This window comes from Arvicola amphibius, chromosome 2, assembly GCF_903992535.2.
Source record: "Arvicola amphibius chromosome 2, mArvAmp1.2, whole genome shotgun sequence".
NCBI lineage: Eukaryota > Metazoa > Chordata > Mammalia > Rodentia > Cricetidae > Arvicola > Arvicola amphibius.
Window position 1 is genome coordinate 154829385 of NC_052048.2, and position 25339 is coordinate 154854723.

Genomic DNA, 25339 nt, shown 5'->3' on the forward strand with positions numbered 1-25339 from the left:
TTTTCAAAACTAACTTCTTCCAAAATCATCATGAGGAAAAGATTAGCAAGGGTTAGATACAGCAAAGTATGGTTCTGATACAACCCGGTAGTAAACTACAAATATCATTTCAGACTAGTTCTTATGTCCAACTTTCGCTGAAGCTTTGCATTATTTTAATCCTCATGGTAAGAAGCTGTAGCAAGCAGAGCTGGGGAATGATCCTGCCAGTCAGCTGCGGCTGTGCAAGCATAAGGGACCACGTTTGCACCCAGCAGTCATGCAGAAAAGCGGGACTGGAGGCGCTCCCATGTCACCAAGAACAGGTTACCTCCTGGTTGTGGGTATGGGGACACATGGATCCCTGGAGCTCACCGGCCAGTTAGGGAGCCAAATTGTTGAGCTCTAATTCTATGAAAGACCCTCTCTCAGGAATGAAGATGGAGAGTAAGCGAGGAAGACATCCATGCTGAACTCTGGTTTCCATATGTATGAGCACACATGTGCACTCATACCTAAACATAGCCAAATGAGCACGTGCTTTCTTAACACACAAATTGTCTCAAGTATTACAGATGACCAGGGTGAGATATTTATTCAGTAGTTCTTTCCCTTCCTACTCATTCTAAACCATGCACATGAGCTCAGTAGGAACAGGATATCCCCAAACATGGCATGAAGAATCTATTAATGATAAACATGTTTGTCATTCATTATGGAAATAGACAAGAGCAAGCAATCAATAGCTTTAAAAATAGTTTATTTCCCCCTTCACAAACACATCTCTGACCATGATACAAGGCACCCCAAATTAAATAAAAACTTTGAGTATATTTGTCTGACATGATCAAGATAAAGTGATTTTAAAGGTGAATGGGCGCCTACTATAGAGGTGGGAGCAGGCTGGCCCCAGCACGAGGGGGTGGTATTATTCTTAGTGTCTGTTAAAATTGGCAGGAATCAGCAAGTGTTCATCATGTAAGCATTTATCCAAAATCAACACTCTCAGGAGCAGAACTGTCTCAGTTTCTTCTGTCTCTATTCTAAGAATGCCAAAAGCACTTCCTTAACATTCAAAACTTTTCCCTAGTAGACTTGGTACGAGTAAGAGAATATGATTACTAAACATCCTCAATGTGGCTTTCATTATGAAAAAACATGTTTCACATAAAACCTTCATAATACAATCCAGAGGCCAAATTTGTGCATGTTTAAAATTTGAGTCCAGGCTAGATATTTGTTTTTTTTTTTCTTACAGTGTTTTTCATTTTTATAAATATATTCCCAGCCTTCTACTTCTTTAAACATCCTCAGAACTCTTCGCTTTAGGAACCATGGTTGCCTTTCAGTAGACTCAGTGAGACCATGATTCAGGTAGGAGACATCCCTAATTTCCCTTCAGACTTGCTCCAGATCAAGTCAGTGATGCCTAAATCCCAGTGTATAAAAGATACAAACATAGGTTTGTGGGCAGAGGGCCAAAGAATAATTAGGAATAATTCCACATGATCTTGGTACAAAAACATCCAGAAAATGAATGATTGCATTTAATATAAAAAGCCTTGACCTGAATTTAAATGAGACAGATGCGGAAGGGGCGAAGCCACGCTTCAATCTGAGATGGGGCTCCCCGCAGTTCCAACCGTTCTACAGCCACACCCAGGTCAGTCCACCTACGGGCCCCCAGCAGTCACGTTTGAGGTAGATGCTGAAGGCTTGAAGAGAGGTAGGTAAAGTCCAAACCTGTTTTCAATCCCTGCAAATGTTGCAACTGCCAGTTTATAGCCCCCTACGTGGTCAGGGTTAGGAGCAGGCAGAGTGATCCGGGATTTTGGAACTGGTTCGGATCCCATGGGCTTCCTATGAAGAAAGGAAAGCGGTATCAACAGAGTGTTTTAAAAATTTCCCAGTAGAAGCCGGGTGGTGGTGGCATACACCTTTAATCCCAGCACCTGGGAGGCAGAGATAGGCAGATCTCTGTGAGTTCAAGGACAGCCTTGTCTACAAGAGCTAGTTCCAGGACAGGCTCCAAAGCTACAGAGCCCCCTGTCTTGAAAAACAACAACAGAAAATCCCAGTAGAAACCAATAAAACCATGCAGCAAAGATTGGACTCTAGTCAGCTGCGGGCTCGCTTTGACAAGACCTTGCGGACACTGTCGCAGGAGGCAGACAGCCTCGTGTGCTTTTCTCAGTGAGAATTAGCATTAGAGGATGCAGAAATTTAGCTGTGCGTTCACCAGGACACTCACACTCCTCCAAAATCGACGTAGAACCATCGCTGTAACAACTCATAAGTCAGCAAGGTGACACCAAACTGTGGCGAGGACCGGAAGACACGAGCTAGGGCAGAGATGGAAAGAAATAACAGAAGCCATTAGATCGTTTTAAAAAATGTCCCTGATGCCAAAGGGTTAGTGAAGAACCAATGCCTTCCGTACCAGCAGCTCCCTTCCACAGAGCTTTTGGGCCTTCTTCCCGCAGTATCTTTCTGAAGCAGTCAGTCACACCGCTGTAAGTGGTCTGGCCAGCTCTAGCGGCCACCTGTAATCTAGTCTTGATAACATCAGCAGGGGTCACTAGAGATGCTGCAGGCATACCTGTAGGCGAGACACAACACCATCCTCACTATATAAAAATAACAGTGCTCTAAACCCCCCCCCCCCACCAAAAAAAAAGGTGCTCTGAGCAGCTGGCCGTGGAAAGGAAAGAAAGCTAAGAAGCCAGTGCAATAAAATGCCCATGTTGCTGTCCTCTGGAAAGCACATGACAGACCTGTCTGCGAGTGTCCACCGCCCCCTCCAATCTTCATTTCTTATTTCTATTCTTAAATACATAAATATTTTCAAGTAATTATTTATCTGTAACACCATTTCAAGTGGTTGAGAACAAACAGAGAAAGTGGTTTTCAAAAAAAAAATTTTTTTTTGCTTTCCTGTTGAAATCAGAACCTCACAAAGTTATTAGGTCTGATTTTTCAGAGGTGAGGCTTATTATATGTTTCCTCTTCATGGTTTCCTGGCTGTTGGCAGTCACAGGAGGCTGCCTTCTCTCACACATCCAGCCACCCTGCACTCCAAAACCCTAACCTCTCTTTCCCAAGGCGGTAACGATAGCAAAGTAAACAGTGTGAGCCTGCATGTGACTCTCCCACTGCTCCTTCCTTCTCACAAAACTGATACAGCTAGAACATTTTAACAGAAGGCTTAAAACTTATACAGGCTAATAATCAATGAGGAAGGAAAACAACAACAAAATCCCTCCCAAAATTACCAATGGGAAAATTTTCTACAGTTGTTTTTATCCAAAAATGGGGCAGCCCATGTTTGGAGTTTTGAAAAGGGAGACTGTTCAGAAAATACTGTCTCTTACGGTTTTATTACTTTTCCATTATGAACCTATTCCAAACCAACCTGGTCAGATGCAGATGCATAAATCTCCTTTGCTTTTTTTAAGGCTTAATAATTCTGTAAGAATTTCTGTCCAAACCAACATGGTCTGGCTTAGAACTCCATCTGGCCCTTCGGCAGTCAGCTTTAAAGTCACAGCGCGAGCGAGCACGAGGGGCGTGTAACTGTGGCCTCCATGCTCCCAGACCATGAGAAAAGCCAGGCCTCTTCCTCAACTCCGATACCATCGATTCCTAGAAACAGCCCGTTACGAAGCACTCTGCAGCTTTACATGTGAAAAGTTCACTTTCTATCCAGTGCTCATCTAAGAGTCGCACTGGGCTTCCTACTAGCTTGGAGGGATTACTGTCCTTTTGAGCCAGGAATTTATCCTCTGACATGATGAAAGGAAACACAAAAAAAGCTTAGAAACCCACTGTATTCACACTACCAATCATGTTGCTTCGCTTCCTGGTTTAGAGGGAGTTTAACAAGGAGTCTCCTCTAGACATGAAACAAAATCCTTCTAACCACATTGCAGGTATGATCAGCTGGGGCTGGGAAAGACACAGGCGATAATGGGGGAAAGTTCTTTTTCACAAACATTTCCTGATCATGAGAAGTACTGGAGAAGAGGAGAGTAGAAAGAATAGATCTGATTAGAATAAAGATGCCTGAACGAAGATGCTAAAAGAAACACAGAAACTACTAAGTAAGTTGTCTGGCAAAGCAGATTAGGGTGTGGGTGGGTGGCGGCGGTGGGGGCAGGGTGTAGAAATCCTCCAACCCAAACACAAGCCCTGCTATATCTATCTGTGGCCCCACAGCCCCTGAAGGATGATGTCTAGAGTCTAGGACCCACTACGGACATCCCTATAGAGACTTCTAAGGTTGACAGTAACCCTGGAAAACTGGGTTCAGCGGCTCCAAAACTTAGCCAGGCCAGCAATAGATCCTGCAAAGGGCTTGGTTACCAGATAGCTGAGTGGACAAAGACTCCAAGTCCATTTGCCCGGTCATTCTCTGCTTTCAAAAGTCTGAAGCCAAATGGATGAAATGGTCTGGGTGTAAGAAGAGAGAAGAAGATAGAAGAATATCATCTGTGTCCTCAACAGGAAGAATGCAGTCAGCCTGCTTGATTCTTTATTGATAAGACTCACACATGCTTAGTCCTGGACCATGCACCACCCTAGCAACAAAAATGATACCCAGCACTCAGTAGCTAATAAAAACAACTGTGGGGTTTCCATGAAGCCAGAAACTACAGAAGATCACTGATAACAAAAAGAAATTGCGACTTGGTGAATCCAAACAGGTTTGGGGCCAGTGATACTAATTTTCATAAGTATTATATTAACATTAGTAAGTTTGTGCTTCTCCATTTAAGGCTTAAAAGGTTAATACATGTTTCTTTTAGCACAAGGTCAAGAGGTTCCAAATTCCACTTCTGGGCTTCTATCTACATGATCAAGCTACTAGGTTGGCTACTGATGGCAATGTGATAAAGTTCCTCATTAAGAAGGAGAAAAATCTCAAGTTCTGGCTATACTTCTAAGCTGAGATTGAGAAGGCATGTAGCACTGATGATGCCCAAAGGTTGGGTGATACCGTCAAACTGAAGATGACTGGATTTTCTCTGAAAGCCGAATGAAAGTGTTTGTTTTCACTTAGCCATTTCATTGATGATGGTTCCTGGACTCATTCCTCATGTCCTGTGTATGTTTTCTAGCTCTTCCCCTTCCTGTTACTTCTTTAATAACAATGACGTAGCCACGGCACACAAATATCTATCACGCGGGTGTGCCTCTAACACATGCCTTCTTGCATCAAGTCAAGGGTGGTAGCTTACTTTCCTTCTGGCCTTTTCTTTCCTTCATGTGTCTCCCAACAGCTCTCTCGCATAATAAACACAAACACCTGAGTCAGTGACAATTTTGAGTGATTTAGAGCTATGACTTTTCTGTCAACACCGCTTCAAGTTTCCCATGCTGTCCCTCTTAAATTCACTCCTCATTTGGCTGCAGAGAGGGAGCCTTGCAAGTAGAGTAGATAGATAGACACGGGCTCCATCTTCCCCCAGGGTGTTGCTAAGCCTGGGGATACCACTGTGGTTGCAGCCCTCATCTCCCAGACAACTGGCAGGAAGTAGGCTGCAGATGAGAAGCCCAGCTTCTATGACACACTTGTTAGCTGTCCTCTCCAGACTCTGATATCCAGGGAACTCTTTTGAAAAGACAGTAGACCTACATGTCTCTTCGATGCTCATATTCCCACCTCTGAAGCTTTGTGCCACATTCTAGAGTGTTGTCCCTACCATGTCTTATCTCCCAAATGTCTAACTTTTTCTCCTTTTCCTTATTCTTTTCTCAAGCATCCAAGTTGTCCTCAAACTCCTAATTTTCCTGCCTTATCTTCATGAGTGTTGGGGTCACAGGTGAGCAGACCACACGAGGTCTCACTTGGTTTTCTTTAGTCAGATTTGTTTTTATCAGACAGAACCATATAGATCTTTATTGACAATCATTTCATTAATTAAGTAACAAAACCATCCAAGGTCAATTCTGGCTACAAATTGAGTGCAAGGTCAGTCTTGGTCGTCCTAATGAGAAGCTGTCTCAAAATAATCAATCATGTAATCGATGTATTAGACTTTGAGTCCATCCTCAACACCTCAAATAAACACAGAAATTTAAAATGCCACAGAATTTTACATGTGTTACAACAAGTCAATTTCCTGACTTTGACCTTGTATGATAGTTATGGAAGATGCAAGGTTCCTAGGAAGAGTACGTGAGAGATGACTATACTGTTTTCATGACTTCCTGTGTATTTACTTTTATTTAAGAATAAAAAGTAAGACACAAAGAATCCCCTCCGGGTTTCCTAATTACAGCTCTTGCAAGTTCCCCTCTGGTCCCTAAATTACCGTTCTCTCTGTAATTTTTCAGTTCGCCTTCCTTGCTGCCCCTTCCTGTCTGAGGATGCCCGGCTGTCTGCTGATACTCAGACTGAAATTGTGGACCGAGAAGCCACACTTTTGGCCATGGGTGGCACCTGCCATACTCCAGACCTGCTTCCCCAACCACTCTCCATTTTGGATCACAGATTATTCATGCTGAAGGTGCTAAGTAGGCTGGCAACGCTGAACCTTTCCCAAATGCTGATAGGTAGAAAGCTGATCAGTGCAGCAAGAATTTATCCCCTACTTTGCTGCAAGAAGCTGTGAATTTATGTTCTGTTGCACCTGTGGCTGAGGTTCAACATGAGCTTACGCCCAGCCCTGCTTTCCATTAGTTCAACACATGCTCTTTCTGAGCCGAGGGCTCCTTTTCTGCACTACAGTTCTAGGTTTGAACTTACGGACAGATGTTGCATGAAGCTCTAGATGACATGGGGAGCGGCTGAGCTGGCTACACCTCCAGAAATGCAGCTCGCTAACTTGCTTCTTTTAAAATACCCAAAGCACCTACTGCTCACTAAGAGGTCAAGAGTGTCCACTTTGGCTTTTATGTTATTAACGGTAGTTTTTCCTGCCAGTGCTTTGACTCAGTCTGGTTGCTTCCTTAGTACTGAGTGCTGCTGCTTTTACGGTGTATTTCTCGCAGTTTAAGGTGTTCTGGAAGGAAGCTGGTCAGTATGTACACTTCACATTTGTCTCCATTATTTTTATTCTCAAGGCTCTAAGAACTGAATTATTCCATTATCAAATCTTCTGTATCAGCAGCCACTCCCCTCTTAGGATTGAATAACATACCTTGAGCACCCGAAAAACTGCTTTTGACCCACACCCAAAAAGAAACATTAAGTACTTGTTTAAAGCTGAGAAGCTCGGGGTAGTAATAAAGGAATGTCAGGTGTGGCTAGTTTTATGTCAACTTGATACAAACTATAGTACTCTGACAGGAGGGAACCTCAACTGAGAAAACACCTCCGTAAGATTGGGCATAGGTAAACCTATTAGTAATTAATGGGGGAGGGCCCAGACCAATGTGGGTAGGGCCACCCCTGAGTTGGAGGTCCTGGGTTTTATAACAAAGCAAGCCAGTAAGCAACACTCCTTCAGGGCTCTGCATCAGCTCCTGCCACCAGGTTCCTGACCTGCTCCTGTCTGCACTTCCTTCAGTGATGAACAGTGCTGTGGAAGTGTGAGCAAATGGACCGTTTCCTCCCCAGGTTGCTTTAGTCATGGTGTCTCAGCACAGTAATAGCAGCCTAACTAGGCCACCAGCTAAGTTCTCAGAGAACAGTATGGAAGCGGGGCTAAAACGCCAGCCCAAGGTACTGATGCCTCCAGAATTTCAAGACTAGTGTGTTTTCATACTAAAAACAATCATACTTTGTACCAGAAAACTCAGTTCCAAGAATCTATTTCTCCAATAAGACAGACCCAAAACCAGAAAAAAAAATCTTAAGCCTTAAAGATCTGCTTTGTTTTGATAAAATCACTTATGTAAAGTTTCAGCTATTTGGACAGTTGTAAATATTTCTGGTTAAGAACTATATGATTCCATCTTTCTACTGTATTCTATTTTAAAATCCTGGATTGTATTTACCATTTCCAAGAGTCTTCTGATTGTGTTTTTTTGGCATCACTTGGACACTATTTATTTATTGTCTTATTTATTATTTAATTTAGTTTCTCTAAGTTTATTAAGCTGTTTTTCTTTGTCTTCTTTAAATTCCTGGAACTCTTTGATGACCATTTATGATTGTTTTGTGGTTGTTTTTGTTTTAATTCTGTGTTCTGGAGTTCATCAAGGTAATTCTCACTGGCAGACATTTCCATAGGACTGGTAGATTAGGGGATGGAAGATGATGCTGCCTTAATCTTTCATATTTATCAATTTTACCATGAGATGTGAGCATGTGGACTTCTTTTGTTAGTTCTTGTCTAATACAGGCAGAGCAGGTTGGGACAGGAGAGGAAAATGTGTAGGCTGGGTTGAGCCTGGAGAAGTTGGACCCCGGGGGACTTGGTTGGTGCGCAGGGTTAAGGTTAGGGACCATGTCCTAGTCCACAGGGGACTGGGTTGGTGCGCAGGGTTAAGGTTAGGGACTGTGCCTTAGTCCAAGCTTGAGTTTAGGGACAGATGTAGGGGCTGCAGTGATATGATAAGGGAAGTATTAGGTAAACTTACCAGGCTAGACCCCAGAGATGTATGTGTAGAATCTGGCTGGGTGAAGTGGTTGAATGGAGCATGGAAGGGGCTCATAGGTTGAGGGAGGCAAGGAGGATCCTGATGGAAGTCTAGAGATTGGTAGCAGCATAGACAGGAGTGGCCAGACTTGGCTAGATCATTGGATGTGGGACTGGGGATAGGCTTGGGGGGTTAGGGAGATTGTACCAAGAGGCCTCACCTACCTAGGCCCTATTCAACAGGTTCTTACTCAACCATGTTCCCTGCTCTCTTCAGAAACAGAAGATGGAACAACCTAAGCATTCTTCAACTGACTAATAGATAATAAAAATGTGGTACATATACACAATGGATGTAATGGCTATTATTGGTTGTCAACTTGACTACATCTGGAATGAATTACAATCCAGAAATGGAGGGCACATCTGTGAGAAATTTTTTGCTTGCTTTGAAGTGATTGAATCCACTTCTTGTATTGACCTTTGAAATAGGAAGACACACATCTTCGACCTCAACCTTAAGGCAGCAAGGTACACCTTTAATCTAGGTCGTACATTATGCTGGAAGTCTATATAAGGACACAGAAGAAGGAAGCTTTTGCTGTTGGCCTGCTTTCCCCTGCCTTGTTAGCACATTCCTTCACTGGCATTGGAGCCTACTAATCTGGAATTCCTACATATACTGAAGATCAGCTGAGACAGCCAGTCTGGTGGACTAAGCAACTACTGGTTTCCTGGACTTTCCATTCATAGCCAACCATTGTTGATTAGCTGGGCTGAAGCCTGTATGTCATTCCAATAAATTTCGTGTGTATGTGTGTGTGTGTGTGTGTGTGTGTGTGTGTGTAAAGAGAGATTCATTCTATAAGTTCTTTTCCTGAAAAGAACACTAATACAATGGTATACTATTTAGCTGCAAAGAAAAATATATGATCAGATCTGCAGATAAATGTATTGAAGTAGAAAAAGAACATATTGAGTGCCACACCCCAAACAAACAGAAAGAGAGTATTACATGCTTTCTCTCATCCAAGGCTCCTAACTCCAGATCTTCAGAAGCTGGTGCATAAGAAGTAGGGAAGAAAACAGGTATGTGGAGACAGGGGAATGCGGGGGTGGGGGCTTCAGAGAGGGGGAAAATGAGCAAAGAAGGAGGGAGGAGAGTAAGATAACAAGGATATCTGAAAAGAGCATGAGGAATCATACTATTAACTATCTACTTATTAAAAAAATTCCTAGCTGGGGTGTGGTGGTGGCACACATCTTTAATCCCAGCACTCGGGAGGCAGAGGCAGGTGGAGTTCCAGGCCAGCCTGGTCTACAGAGCTAGTTCCAGAATGTGTTCCAAAGCCACACAGAGAAGCCCTGTTTCAAAAAAGCAAATAAAAATTCCTGTAACATATTCACATTTTCACAAATAGTTTAAATTAAATTTTCTTGGGCTGATGATGCCACCCCAAGAGCCATAGACTATCTAATGAGAATCTCAACACAAGGCATGAAACACCCTCTTGAGTTGTCGGTCAGTATAGTCTAAGATACATCTAGAATATTATAGGGTACTCTTAGTGGTAAAGGTTAAGTTTCGATTGCTGAAGATACCACATGCTTCAGACATGGACCAAGAGGACCAGAGCTGGGATTTAACCTGAAAGATTCCTCCCTGGTGACCATCTTTCATGATACCAGAAGGCACCATGCAAGCTTTGAAGTAAGATCAGTAACCAATAGTCCTACCAAACTATGATGTCTCTGAACCACAACAACCGGCACAACAGAATAACATTCAGAGTGCAATAGTGGCACATATTTCTTGGTGTAACCAACACCTCTCTAATTGGACTTAAGGCCCGTTCAACAAGAAATGAATTCAGGCCTTGGGCTGGAAACCTCGCCAACTACTTATGACTGGTGAAGCTATGGATCTTGGAGGAGAACCTATAACTGCCAGTTTACTAAACAAGCCTAACCCTCAAGTACATTCTAAATATTTGCCCTTATACCCACATAGAAGTGTAGTTCTCACCCCTCATCAAGGAAACTTCTCTTTGCAACAAATGAAGACCATTATAGAAAATGTAGAGTCATGGAGCCAAGCTCCATCTGATATATCCAAAACACAACCCCTGCTTTTAAGGCTTACATTATTCGTGGAAGAAGGGCAGATAGATGGTAAGAAACAGATGAACAGAAAGTTTGCTATAAGGTTGTGTCTCCTAGAAGTCTCACCAACATGACCGTCTAAACATAAACAAGGGTGATGGCAACAGTCATACTAACAGGAAGGAAGAAAGCTTGAGACCTCAACCCTATTTAATTAAAACAAAACAAAACCCAAACAATTAGAGGCACCTAAGGAATGCTGAAATCAGGAAAATAGTCTTCTTCCAGGAAAAGCACACCAATTGGCTTTCCAATACCAAATAGTCAACTCTAAAAACATCCATACAAGTAACATTATATAGATTAAGCAGATTGTATTTATGTATTTACAACACACACACACACACACACACACACACACACACACACACACACACACACAAAACAACAATTATGGAAAAAGATGCCATGAATTTGAAAAAGAATGGTCACAATGGGGACATAGGAAAGACTGTGGAAGAAGAGAGAAAGAAAGGGAAATAATGTAATTATATTATAATCTCAAAAAATTATAATGAAAAATAATGATAAGATCCAGCTGTTAACACTATGCTAGTGACAAAATAAAATCACTATAGTTGAACTTTTCTGAATACTAACACGACGGCAACTATCTGAAATGTTTGTCTATTATTCCACTCAACCCTCACAGTCTTTTTTTTTTGTGAAGTTAAAACAGTTATCAAATTTGAAGAAAGGATCAAGAGGAAATCAGTGACTTGTATAGGTCATAGGGTCTAAGTGGGGAAGTGAATGTGACCCTTGGAGTCTGACCCCACAGCACATGCCACCAATCATCATCGGTCAACAATACAGAAGAGACAGTGTGACTGAAGCCATCAAACCATCCAAGGAGGAAGCAAAAGTGTTAAGTCAGGCTGGTGAGACGGCTTGGGGGTAAAGCCACCAAGCCTGACAGCTCACGTTTGGTTCCTGAGACCCACACAATGGAAAGAGCAAACTGACTCCTTCATTTGTCTGTGCACTGCAACCTGTCTACATATATATCTTCATAAAGTACATGAATAATTGTAATAAAAATATAAATTAAATAGCAACTCTCTCCCAGTAATTTTTGTGTATACCCCTGGCTGTCCTGGAACTCACTCTGTAGACCAGGCTGGCCTCAAACTCAGAGATGTGCCAGCTTTTGCCTGAGTGCTGGATTAAAGGCATGCACCACCATCACCCAGCCATTTCGAAATATTTTGTAGTGAGCTATATTACTTTCATAATCAGTAAAAATAAAAGAAAAAAAAATATTCAGGTGTGGTAACATGCGCTGCCTAGTATATTCATACCCAGACGTGAACCTGGTTCTCAGTGTCTGCTTTCCCCAGGAGGAGAGTTAAATGTTTCAACAGTTTGAGGAAAACAAGGTTATAAGAGAATCTTTGAGTTGAGCTCTCATCATCCTTAATCTCACATTTGGAACTTGTGTAGTGATTTAGGGGCAGTCTCATCTAGATTCCATCTTCATGGTATTGAATACGTGATACATGCTAGTTACTATGTAAAGAGCTTCCCATGATGCTCCCCTCCCTGAAATACAGGCTGGACTCTACAATGCTGTCTCTATGCAAAGCTAAGGAAAAGAAATCTATTTGGTCAATGTCAACAGTGGTACTTAGTTTTCCATAGGTCCTACCTCTGTGAGCCAGAGCTGTTCTGTCCTGGGCAGCTGTGAACGCTAGTTGTTGTCAGTAATGACGGAGGGTGACTACAACACCCGGAAGGAAGATCTGGAGTACAGAACTCCTACTTCCGTTTCCAGTTCAGCCACTCGTTCACTGTGTCCTGAGCGGTCACGTTTTGCTTAAGCTCTGGACAAGCTTTCAATAATTTGTTTAGACACATTTAGGGCACAAGTATTTAAGTTTTTAAAAGTTCAAGCCAAACCATTTTCATTCTTGGGCCACTAAGTGAAATTAGGAAATAATATGAAACATGAATTAAAATCTACCAATACCACAGAAAACAAACAAGTAAACCAACCAATTGTTAGTAAATACTCTAAGGGTAAAGGTCACTTAATAATCTAACTTGACAAAATGCAGATTAATTTCTTCTCTGTCCTTTGAATGCTATTCAAAAAAAGTAAGTCATGAAGACTCTGTTAAAAACTGTCAGAAAAAAAAATCAAAAACTCTATCTCTGTAGTATGAAGGATGGGGTTAGGGCCAGAGGCTGGAGGCTCGGGGTGGGTAGGTGGTGAGGGGGGAAGCGCAGCACTGCATGGATGAGACTTACCGGCTATAGCACCAGCTAAGAGCAGGCTTCCCGGGCTGACCTGCCCATCTTCATTCGCAAAGGAAGCCTTCACGTGGGCGTAGCAGGGGAAGTAGATGGCCGAGAAGGGAATGTCCCGCAGAAAGCACGCTTTGGCACCCTGTGATGTTTCACAAAGGGAAGAAACACTGCGTGAAACACACGTCCCACTGAGGGAGTCAGGCTTCTCCGGAACTCACCTCAGAACAAAATAGTCCCGGAGAAGACCAAATCTGTACTCACGCATCGGAAGGGGACAGTAAAATAATCCGCATTCCCGAAGCCACAAGTCTGAGTCTTGTTCTTCCAAACACGACTAGATTTGTCCTAGGATGCGAGGACGTGGGAAAGGGGAGGCCTCATTTACTACTCTAAGGCTAAGATTCTAATTAGAACAACTTTGGAACTCTGCCTGTGACTCTCTTCAAGTCTCGGTGGGTGGAATATCTGTTGGCTGGTCTCACAGTAAGAAAGGAAGCAACAGTCAAGGTGCCTCTCTGTTTATACATCAGGAGAAAGACAAGCTGTGGAGGTACAAAGGGAAAGGTCCAATTTTGGTATCATTTGAGAATCTGATAAGTGTTGGAGTCTTTCCCAGAAAAAAAATGACATATACATAAAAACAAATCTTTCCAGAGGGTACTAGGATTTTTATCCATTGCTTAGGGTTTATGAAATATTGATAAATACCTACCCTAAAATATTTACCATGATTTTGACATATTCAAGAGCTCAATATAGGACAATTAAGTTCAGAAGTGAAGTTTTCAATAAATAATTTCTGATGCCAAAATCATGCCATGCTGAGTACCCAACCACTGATGATACCAAAAACAGAATCCGGCGTTATGATGCGAACTACAACACACACACTGTTTCTTAGACTGAGTGGGCAGGAAACCATCCCCTTTCAATACTGTTTTGTTCACAGATTTCTAAGGTTCCAAATTTCTACCAGTTAGAGAGATTCCCAAAAGAAGATAATGAATTCATCCAGACTCAACAGATCTAGTCCCATCCAATGTTAGGCGATGCTGAGGATTCCTGTCTGAGGTTGGCTCAGTCGGTCAAAGTTCTTCAGGCCACTCGTCCGTCCGTCATTCACTGTAACAACGACATTTCACTCCTGACTCAGACTGAGACCTGAGGGTATAAAACCCTCAGTCTCTTTTCACAGAAACTGTTATTAACCCAGGTCTACTGCAACTTAATTAGTTGTCTTACACAAGTAATAAACTTAATCCTATTAAATTTAATACTAGTTTAGCTCAACCTTCCTACCAGAACAAAGGCTTAGAATCTGGATCCTGTCCAGATTTGACTGAATTTGGATATTCCTCTTTTGACTGACCCACGGAGACTTTATGCGCTCATTCTTCATGAAGCTATTAGGGAAAGGGCTGGCCCCTCTCAGGTACTGTGTGTCAGCTCCTGCAAACTGTTACGTGACTAATAGAAAGTAAGTACGACAATATCCATCATTGATTCTCATTTCACACATGTAAAACCCGGTGTTCAGGGTGTTTATCTATCAGCTGCATAGTTGAGGGTCATGTTCCAAAGGTACCTTAGGTATAAATGCAGACAAGTCTAACATGCTAGATGCTAAGAATTTGCTTTTGGGAAGTACGCAGTAAAGGACATTGTCAGCAGCTATATAAACACTCAGTGCTTACTTTAGGGTTAGTTCTTTAAATAAGCTTAGAGAATTAATATCACTTCCTATTTTCTCACGTTCTCCTCCATTTTAATTCTTGCTTCAAGTTTTCCTGTGAGTCCTGGTTATCTGATCACACGTGTGTGCTGTCCACACATGTGTGCGGTCCACAAGATGCAGACCAAATACGCAGCTCCAGTGAAGTCAGTTAAATACGGCTCCCTCCCTTCATGTGAGGAAAAAGCTACTCACACTACTTCCTAAATTAACTGTGAGGGTTTCTTGAGAGGTATGATTCTCCCTACACATTGTTCTTTATATTATGCGCTTTGCTAGATGGCTCTCCAGTGTTACATTTTATTGACATACCCCTGGGCTGCCCTTATTTCTTTGCTAACAATAGTTTCTCTTAAGGAAACTAAATTCTTATAAAAAAAATTCCGCTATAGAATATTATGTTTGTCTAAAAATCTACAAATTTAATCTGCTGCCCACCGTTTTTGCTCATCAGAGATCACCTTGCAAACACTGGAAACATTTTAGAGCACTGCCAACAGAAATATAAGCAACAACGCCAGACCTGAAGCCACGCCAGAGTTGCTCGGCTTGTTCCGCTCCTTCTTAAACCCACGGTGTGTGCTTTCGCTTTGTTTTGGCAATGGAATGATTTAGTGTCTCCCGCTGTCTTTAACTGTTAGGTTTATATTTTTATTCTACTTGCTTCTTTAAAACTCATATGGCTCAGGATGTCCTGAAGGTAGGTTCCTCTATTCTCACCCCCTTCAAAGCTTTGCTTTTCCAGTTTCTTCTCACTGATATCCCTAACCTCGCTCAGATAGAGCTATCAATGCTCCATTCATCTGGTCAGTCATGGTCCACCTATCGCTCCTCACCTTCTTTGATGATTGCTGTGCTGGGACACCACCCTTTTAAATACCATCTCTTCATTCATTTCACCCCAAAACACCACCCTGTCTAGTTGGCATCTTTTAAGTAGAAGATGGACAGGCATGGATTCCATATGGCTCCACACTGTCTACATCTTCTCAATACTGTTCTGAGATTTTCCTAACTGTGTATCTGCCTATTTCAGCGTAGGTGTTGCCTGGTTCATACTGGAAGGAACCAGGGATCAGGAATGACTACCTGATTTAATTTATGAAACACCTAACAAAATCTGTGGCTTCCAGGGACGTTCTTGATGACAGCGATTTTTTTTTGCTTCAGTGATGTCCGTGGAAAGAAAAGGCACAACTAGAAAGACGCCCAGAGAGTTTGGAATCTGCTGTTAGCTTTCTACAAGAGCGCTAACTCACTTCTCTGAAAATTATTCTAGAAAGCAGAATGATCATTTTAGTTGTTGAGACAAAGATCCGTTATTCATTGGAGATAGACAAGTTGCCGCAGAAAACAGCCACTTTGTACCAGAGTGCTAAAGCCAAAAAAGGGGAGATTGGTGTGTTTCAGGATTTGTAGATTCAATGTGATCAAATATCATGTACAAAAGGTGAGGGGCACAAACTTGGGACCTAAAAAGTTCACACTACACCTTCCTCAATTCTTTTTTTTTTTTTTTGGTTTTGGTTTTGGTTTTTCGAGACAGGGTTTCTCTGTAGCTTTGGAGCCTGTCCTGGAACTAGCTCTTGTAGACCAGGCTGGCCTCGAACTCACAGAGATCCGCCTGCCTCTGCCTCCGTGTGCTGGGATTAAAGGCGTGCGCCACCGCTGCCCGGCTCTTCCTCAATTCTTGAAAGTATGAGTCAATCCCCATGAGAAGATAGAACTCGGTAGAAGAGATGGATAGAGGGGGAAGACAAATGGCCTGGTCAGAAATGGAGCTTAGACACAAAAGAAGAACAAGCCTGGCAGAAGCAGAGTTGTACTTGTACCACAGCGGGTGCCGAGCAGGCTGGACTCGCTCAGGACACCGTTAGGCTGGGTAAGAGGTCTTGGGTTGCTGATGATCTGAGAAGACATGAAAGCACTCCCACCGTCCCTGCTCCACAGGCAGGATGGTCATGCCGGCAAGTGAAGGCCGGAACACAGCTTCTCTACCTATTTGGAGAGCAAGAACACCCCAGAGAGGATCCTCCAATACTGTGGGGGCAAGAGCTGAGCACTGGGGACAACTTTACACTGTGGAACACCAACGGGCGGAGATGCTAGTGGAGCTTGAGGAAAAAGTGAAGTACTCGCCATCACAAAATAAAGGGACAAATGTGGCCAGAAGGGTTGTGTTTCCTTGCCTCTACTCTGGTAGCCACCTTTCCTGTTCCCTAAACCTATACCTGTGCCAAGAGATTCCTTCAGCAAATAATTCAGAAGGTGCCTTAGCTTCTCCTCAGCAACCAACGCATCAGAATCCAGTCTTCCTGGAGAGGGAACTTTAAAACCCACAGGAAAAGTCAGGCTTATCCAGTTTCCCTGGCCTCCTCTCCTGGACCACTCCTTCCAGGTCTTAGTCACAAAGCCAGTGCCAATTTGCTGGGTCCGCCTTAGGCAATCCCTGACCTGTTGAGCCCACACAATGGAAAAGGCAGGCAGGATGTCAAAAGGGCTTTTAGGTTCCGAGGATGAGGAAAATGTTTCTCTACCAGATTTCTGGATAAATCCTTTGCTCTGTGAACACCCATTTCCCAGCACAACATGAGTCTGAACCTACTGGCTTGAATTCTGCTTGCCTCCCTGTACAACCTTTACTAGGTGATCAAGTCGTGCTGAACAAGCAACTAACTCTGTAGTAAAGAGACAGGCTGTGCTATCTGCAGCCTGTGTCAGCAATGTGGAAATCATGACGTTGGCCATCAAAAAAATTAATAAATTATGTAGATTGACTGTTTAAATCTTTAATCTTTCAGCCCCCGTATGAAAATGCCCAGAGTTCCTGGCTCCTCTTTCACTAGTTATTTGGGTGGATTTGCCCTTGTTCTCTGATTGGCCTTGAATTTTCTGGGTATAGTAAAATCACATATGGAAAAATCACGAAACACAAAATACAATCCTCTAACCTAATCACTAAAGTACCCCCTATCTCCAAAGACGGGAAATTATTAATTTTTTTCTTTTTAAAATGAAAGGCTCGTTGATGAACAGATGGGAACGATAAAAAGCATTTCCAGGCAACCTAATAGGCAAATAATCTTGAGCTGACTATGCTCCAATTCTGGACCCTCTAACGTCTTCTTCACCATTCCTCCTTAAGGATAAGGCAAGCATCTTCAAGGTGGGCTCATGCTAAGTTTACAACCCACAATTGACCAGGTCAGTTAATAGCTTTGAGGATGCTGTCCATAAACATACTATCTTCACAGCAAAAGAATCATCTTATTTATTTCTGCTGCCTTTTTGGTGTGGACACAGTTGGAAGCTGGAATCATCCACTCAAGTTTACTCTGGCTGTTCTGCTGGGTACAAGACTGTCAAGATACAACACACAAGACCCGCCTCCCCCCTCCCCCTCAAAAGTTCTTCACCCTCTCGAATCCCACCAGCCCCACCAAGCCAACATTAGGTATGGAAGCCAGTCCTGTTTGAGCTGAGGAAGCCAGTGCTGAGCGATAGTACTGATAAAGATGTCAGAGGCAGGGCAGGTCTTTTTGCATGCTAATTCCTTCTTATTCTAGCAGTACCTGCAAACACAGCTCTAAACAGACTATTTCTAATACAGAGAAAGGTAATTACACTCACAAAGGCACCTCTGTGTCGGGCAGGCTTGCACCAGGAGCCAGCAGGTCTGGGGGACTGGGGCTTAATGGAGACTCCAGCAGTGAATGCACATTGTCTAGCATGGGGGAGAATGCCAGACTGGGGACCCCCACAGTATTCAAGACAACAGTGGTGCACCTTGTCTGAGGAGGTTATTTAATGCTTCTGGCACCTGTCATCAGAACCACCCCTCTTTTCCGACCTTACAGGTTTAGAATTTATTTGGCATGCATAATTGTATATTTTGATCTGGAGCTGCAAACAATGGGCAGCGTGTCATGTCTTGATCCCTCAGCATTCCTCTTGGCTTCCCCTCAGCCACTTAACCCTTCCATGCCCAGCTTGGCAGCAGCAGGCTTTCTGTCCTAGGCTCAATACCCAGTTTCACCACCCCTCTGCCAGAAAAAAAGAAAAAAAGGAAGCTATGCAATATACTTCAAGTAGAAGAAGAACTGCTGCCAGGAAAACAGTAGGAGACACAGGAAGGGAAAACACTGGTTCCACTCAAGACCTCCATCCCAACTTTCCTATGTGACGATATAATGCTAATTGTATACGACTTGAACAGGACCTTGCTGATCACCTCGGTTGTGTCCAGACCAGCTAAGGGGATGGCACTACTGTTAGGATCAAATAAACTAGCCACTGGCTCTCAGAGAACATCCAATGACTGCAATCTGAATATAAAATACAAGTGCCTCCCATTTGGTTCTAATCAAGAGACATTGATGGCAGTGTTTTCTTCTTAATTCCAGTGTAATTCTAAAAAATTATCTTAGCAGCTCAGGGTCTCTTGGTGGAGAGGAAATACCACTTACTGGCTCAGTTGTTCTGAGACTGTAAACGGCTTTGTCACCAATAAGGTTGTCACTCAGGTGGACCAGAAGCCCTGGCTGATTTTGTGTGTGTGTGTTTGTGTGATTTTAGTCCCACATCAGCATCACAGCACTAACCTGTGGAAAGATGCTTCTTGTAACATTTTTCTCTCCTCCTCTTCGTCCCCATCCTCCTAGCTGCACCACGCCTGCCAAGCCTATTTCTAGTTGGCTTCCTGTTTAGTTTAATACAGTTTATGTATTTATCTCCCTCCTGCCCAGCACACATCCTTCTGATTACTTAAATTAAAAGCAGTCCTCGTTTTGCTTCTTGAATATTAATTACAGCTTAAAATATTAAAATATTAAGCACCATTATTTCCACATATTTAAAAATCAAGACAATGCTACTAAGCACCTGCTTGTCCTTCCATTCCTTCCACATGTTTACCTAGTATTAATTTTCCTCCTACCTTAATTACACTGTAACTCCTTCTGCCTTTCACATGCCTATTATCAATTTTCCTTCCATATTATGTATTAATGTCTATTTCTAAATGGACCTGGATTTGTATTTATGGCTCATGCATTCTAGGAAAGGACCCTGTCGCTGAGCTACATCCACAGCCCTATAAGTTCTTCTGTTCACTGTGTAGTCCTGTTTAACTCTGTAGACCAGGCTACCCCCAAACGTACAGAGACCCGTCTGCCTTTGCCCCCTGCATGTGCTACCTACCATGCCTGGCTCATAATTTCTTTCTTAATGCCTAACTTGATATGCTTCTTGAGTTTTGTCAATCTTCAAAAATAAAAATGATAAAATTAAATAGGTTTTAGTCTACCCCTGTTCCTAAAATATAGTTTTGCAAAATAAAGTTTAGCTTCCCCTCCATACATGGAGACACCACATGGATGCCATCTTTTCTGGTACCAGGCCCTTCTCTGCAGCTGTGTGGCTCCCACTCGGAATGAGCCGCACTGAGATTGGTGATTTTGATTCATTCTGCTCTTGCAGTCTGTTTTACTTCATTAGTCCTGGGGCATCTTCACCCATCATCTCTCCTTGTCTTCTGTCTTTCATACTTAGTAAGCCATCTCAAATTCCCTCAGACGCGTTTTCTGAATAAATCCTACTTTACAGCTCTCTAATTCTTCATTCAGCTGTGTTCAACTCTGGCAAGGCCACTTGTTCAGTTTAAAATTCTACCATCGTAATTTTACTTAATAGTTTCTTTTTAGAAATAAACCTTCAATTTATATTTCAGTTTAAAATCTTTACATTTCTGTATGTTTAGACTATTTGCTATTCTTCTAATCTCTTAATGCTTTATGTGACTTGAGATCTTTTATTTCCCTTGGTACAGTACCTGAAAAGTCCTTTGAGGTTCGGGTTGAAAGTCAGCTCCTCTTAAGAAGACAAGTATTTTATTCTGTCAATCACACAGGGATACTCCCCAAGAGAAATATAAACTTAGCGTGTACACTCAGATCAGATCAGCCCAGGCCTTCTCACTGTTAGGAGAGGGACTCTCCACCCCGTCCTCTTCTATTGACAAGCAAGGCCAAGTCTCTTGTAACCCAATGAGGGAGGGAGCATGATATTTTGGCATCCGCCAAGTATAGCTTTCTGAGATTGCAGTTCTATGGGGAAGGTCCTTTTGCACCAGGAATGGGGTCAGGAGTGGTGCTCCGGCAGAAAGAAGGCACGTGCCAACAGGGCTGGCTCTACGCATGGAGGGCTGACCTCTGAATGTCCCCTGAAATTCTGACTGCCTCATTGTAAGCCAAGCCATCCCCTCCCATTCTGGGCACTGCAGGCATCACCGAGGTGCTTTCTACTGAGGTCGCCTAACATCTCCTCCCTCACTAACTCATGGGGAGAGGCTTTTACAAAGTGCGCCACTCAACATCTGTAGCTGTTTTGACTTGGATGCTCTGCCCATGGCTGGAAACCCTATAGAGACTTGACTGGAGAAACTGTTCATGGTGGTTACTTCTTAAGTCCATCAGGCTTCCTTCAGAACACCAAATCACAAAGGCCTCACCATTAGCCTCTCATTTCTCCTGGCCCTTTCAGTACACTCAGTAAAGGTTACGGCTGACCCCAGCTATGCCAGAACTCTCTTTGAAACTTTAACGCAGATACGCAGTCTGAAGAATGCTCACTCACTGTAGAGAAAACGGCTTCTCAGAATGGGAAGAAGTGGATGGTTTCTAAAGAAACAAATATTCAAATGTGTCATCTTAAATATGGATCTGATTCTAAATCATGGTTGCTTCATGCCAAATCTAGTACACTGTAGGAGGCAGAGCACGGATGTTGGAGTTCCCTCTCTGTGCTGTGATTACCATTAATGAATAAAGAAACTGCTTTGGACCTTATAGCAGGGCAGAACGTAGCTAGGGGAGGAAACTAAACTGAATGCTGGGAGGAAGAAGGACGGAGAGAGAAGCCATGGAGCCACTGCTGGAGACAGACATGCTGAAACTTTGCTGGTAGACCATGACCTCGTGGTGATACACAGAATAATGGAGATGGGTTAAATTAAAATGTAAGAGTTAGCAAATAAAAAAACTAGAGCTAATGGGCTAAGCAGTGATTAAAATAATATAGTTTTTGTGTGATTATTTTGGTACTAGGTGGCTGGGACGTACAAGCAGCTTCCTACAACAAAGTACAGGCCTTGCAATAAGAGGACTATCTCTATGTCAACTTCTTTATTTATAAAATATGAATTTTATAGGCACATTACATGTAAATTTAATAATTAAAATAAATATAGCAATTACCATAAACCTAGTATAATACGCAGCATGGGGTCCTCTAAAGACGTGTATACAAGTTCTCTAAACTGATCATTCCCCACAGGCCTCTGACTGCAAAGACCTATCTCTTCAATGCTTTATTAATTAACATTTCTTAAGCGGGCTGTCCTTTAAGTACATACCTCAGTCATAATTATAAACCAGAGAATGAAAGGCTGGCTTAGTAGAATGAGGAACATATCCATCACTTCTGGAAAAAGGGTTTTCAGAGTAGCCTAAGAACAGGGGTTTACAACAGTCTCTGCACTTAGCAACATGCACATTAAATATAGCCCAACAGTTTAGTTCTTTTCAAAGAGAACAAACTGAAAAATTAAAACAACAAAACAAAATACAGACGTGGTAAAAATGCATGCCTCTGGAGAGACAAATTCACAGAAGCCTAGGTGAAAATAAAGTGACTTCTTACTGTCATAGCCCTTTCTGTATTTAAATCGTTTGTGTGGACTATTAAAATACTTGAAAGAAGCTGATGAGACTACAAAGACAAATTTACATTCCTCCACGACCTCAACACTGGCCACACTGAAGGCAATGATACCATATATATCTTTGCAACTTTAGTAATGGAGACTTGAATGCAATACTTGGTGACTGCATAGAAGGGCTGTGGTTGCTAGTGGAACTGTTTGAGAAGGATTAGAAAGTATGGCCTTGTTGGAAGAGGTGTGTCACTGGGAGTGGGCTTTGAGGTTTCAAAAGACCACACCAGGCACAGTCTCTCTGTCTGTCTCCCTTCCCTTCCTATCCAACCACTGCCAGTAGATCAGGATGTGAAGCTCCTGGTTACTGCTCCAGCACCATGCCTGCCTACTTCCCACCATGATGATCATGGACTAACCCCCGAACACTGCAAGCAAGCACCCAATTAAATGTTTTCTTTTAAAAGAATTGCCTTGGTCACGCAACAGAACAATAATTAAGACAATGGTCCAACAACTTTTTGTTTTTTAAGCATCACATTCTCCCCAACACTGGATTCCACTTGAATTGTTGTACAAAAATCATTATTTTCAAAAGTCATCTCCATTTCATTTGTTCTTCCAGTGTTCTGAGCAAGCTGATGTGGCTGAACCTACCTGTGATCTCGGGGCTAAGTTGGGTGCTGCAGGGATACGAGCTCAAGGTCATCCTCCCTGGCTACACACAGAACTTGAAGCTAGCCCAGGCTATGCTAGGCAATAGGAACCCTCACCCCCTCAAAAAACTAACAACAAATAAGAAACTAAATGGCCAATGCAGCATGCTCAGTCTGAGTGATGGTGATGGGAGGGAAAGGAGAAAGGGAATGGTTTACTGCAGAACCACCAAAATTACCAGGGCTAGGGAAAAATGGGAAGAAGATGGTAGGGATTCTTTCAAAATCTTGTAGATGACATCCTGCAACTGAAAGTATAATTAATAACTAGTGCATCATATGTAGTGTGTGCTAATCTCTATCCAATGTGCTTTATATGCACACCAGGATGACTATTTTCATGGATATTTAAGGTACCATGCATGTCTTCTTTACTACCTGCCTAACAAACTTTAATAGGATATGTTGATTTTCAAAGAGGGATGTGGCTGACTGTGAAGTCCAGACTCATCACTTAATTCGTAAGATAGACATTGAACAAATCACCTAAACCCATCAAGCCTTCCTTATCCTTCCTCGGTTTGTCTGCCTGGTGGGCTGCAGTGAGGAATAAACTTATATAAGCAAAACACAGCTATCAGCATGGGCCTGGGAGAGGAAGCCCTCTGTAAACAGGAGCTAGAGTGAACTGTGCTAGCCCTGGACCCCATCTCTCTGCGTCCTGAACATGCTGGCCATATCTGACCTTTCCACCTTCAGCTGTGTACAATCCTGCCCTTGTTGACTTTCCTTCTGTCTACGGATGCACAAGTTCTACCAATAAAATAAAAGCAAACAGGCTGGGAGGGGAGCTGAGTGGTACAGCATGCGCTTAGTATGCACTAAGCCCCACAGTGATTCCCAAGCATTGCAAGACACAAACACAACCAAAACAAATAGCAATCACTTAGTGCCCCTCATTATCCCTTGACCATTTTTTCCTACAGTTTTTCTTTCACAGTAAAACTCCTAGGCTGAGTAGTTTATATACTTGTATTTTCTCATAAATGTGTCTACTTCTATGATTCCATTTACACTGGCTTTTTTTTTTCGAGACAGGGTTTATCTGCATAAGATCCCTGGCTGCCCTGAAACTTGCTTTGTAGACTAGGCTGGCCTCAAATTCAGAGACCCACCTGCCTCTTCCTCTGCCTCCTGAGTGATGGGATTAAAGGTGTGCACCATGACTGCCTAGAAAACTGGCTTCTTAAAGATAATCACTGACCTCCATCTTCAGCTCCTCTTTTTCCTCTCTTACCATTTATTTTTCCTCTTCTCTCATTTCTCTACAATGCTGGCTCATTACAGCCTCCATTTAAGAGCTGCATCTGCTCTGTCCCTGACCTGTAACTCCTGCCACCTCAGTGAGGGTGGTCTCTGCATGCCATCATCAGCTTCTGTGGCTGGACGATATCAATACCCTCGTGGTTTCGTGCCCATGGAAGACCCTCACACAGCATCTTCAGTGCCCATCCCTCTGCCTTCTAGAAACTGCAAGAGGAGGAAAACTGGACAGGGATCAGGAGAGGCTATCGTTGCTCTGCCCCTGTATGCCTGGGTCACCCAGCTAAGCATCCTTACATTTCTGTCCTGCATTCCTCAACAACAGAGAGAAGATCATTTAAAAGTTTCTCAAATTCTAAAATCTAAAGACCCCCAAAATCTACACTTACTTTCTCCCTTTTGTTACTTTCCAGGACTTTGCACTACTGAAGCTTCCTTCAAAGGTACGCTCATTTCTATCCCAGCTGCCGCTGCCCCAGTCAGGTCAGTGTTCCCGAGTCCCAGCTGCGTCCTCCCTGCCTTCAGTCTGACTCTCCTATCACAGTGGCCTGCAGGCCAAACCACATTACCTTTCCTCAAACCCTACTGGGCCACGTTAACGGGCCTTCCACTGGGTTAGCAACGTGATACCATTCCACGTCATATCCTGGCCTATTGCTGTGAGATTACTTCCCTCTCAGCTCTGTACTCCTGACAGCTCTTCTTACTGCACACAAACTGCATTCTAGAGATCTGTGAAGCTGGATGACCACTGCCTGAGACAGTACCATCCTTCCTGAAACCATCCCTTTCCAGTTCGTCCCCAGCACCGAGACTGAGCACACTGGCAGGAAGGGACCTGCTCCATTTACACTCAACTTTCTTAGTACTGCATTCTCTTTTGGGGGTGGAGGTGTCACTAAGCAACAGTTCAGTTGCTTTCTTTACTCTAATGCCCTTGTTTATAACAGAGGAAAATATTTGGCTTTCAGTTCTCACTTAGTTGCTCAACAACCAATTA

The 25339-nt window shown here is 42.9% G+C and overlaps 1 protein-coding gene across 1 annotated transcript in view; it reads right to left on the bottom strand.

Annotated features, from left to right (window-relative positions):
• Positions 1-722: 722 nt before the first annotated feature.
• The window catches only part of Slc25a13 (solute carrier family 25 member 13), a 186020-nt gene continuing 161403 nt past the window's right edge, over positions 723-25339 (bottom strand). The window contains exons 15-18 of the mRNA XM_038319714.2: positions 12918-13056; positions 2420-2578; positions 2231-2321; positions 723-1839 (exon numbers count right to left, since the gene is read on the bottom strand). Coding sequence (XP_038175642.1) covers positions 1653-1839; positions 2231-2321; positions 2420-2578; positions 12918-13056 — 576 coding nt within the window. The 3' untranslated portion in view covers positions 723-1652. The remainder of the gene's footprint in view (positions 1840-2230; positions 2322-2419; positions 2579-12917; positions 13057-25339) is intronic.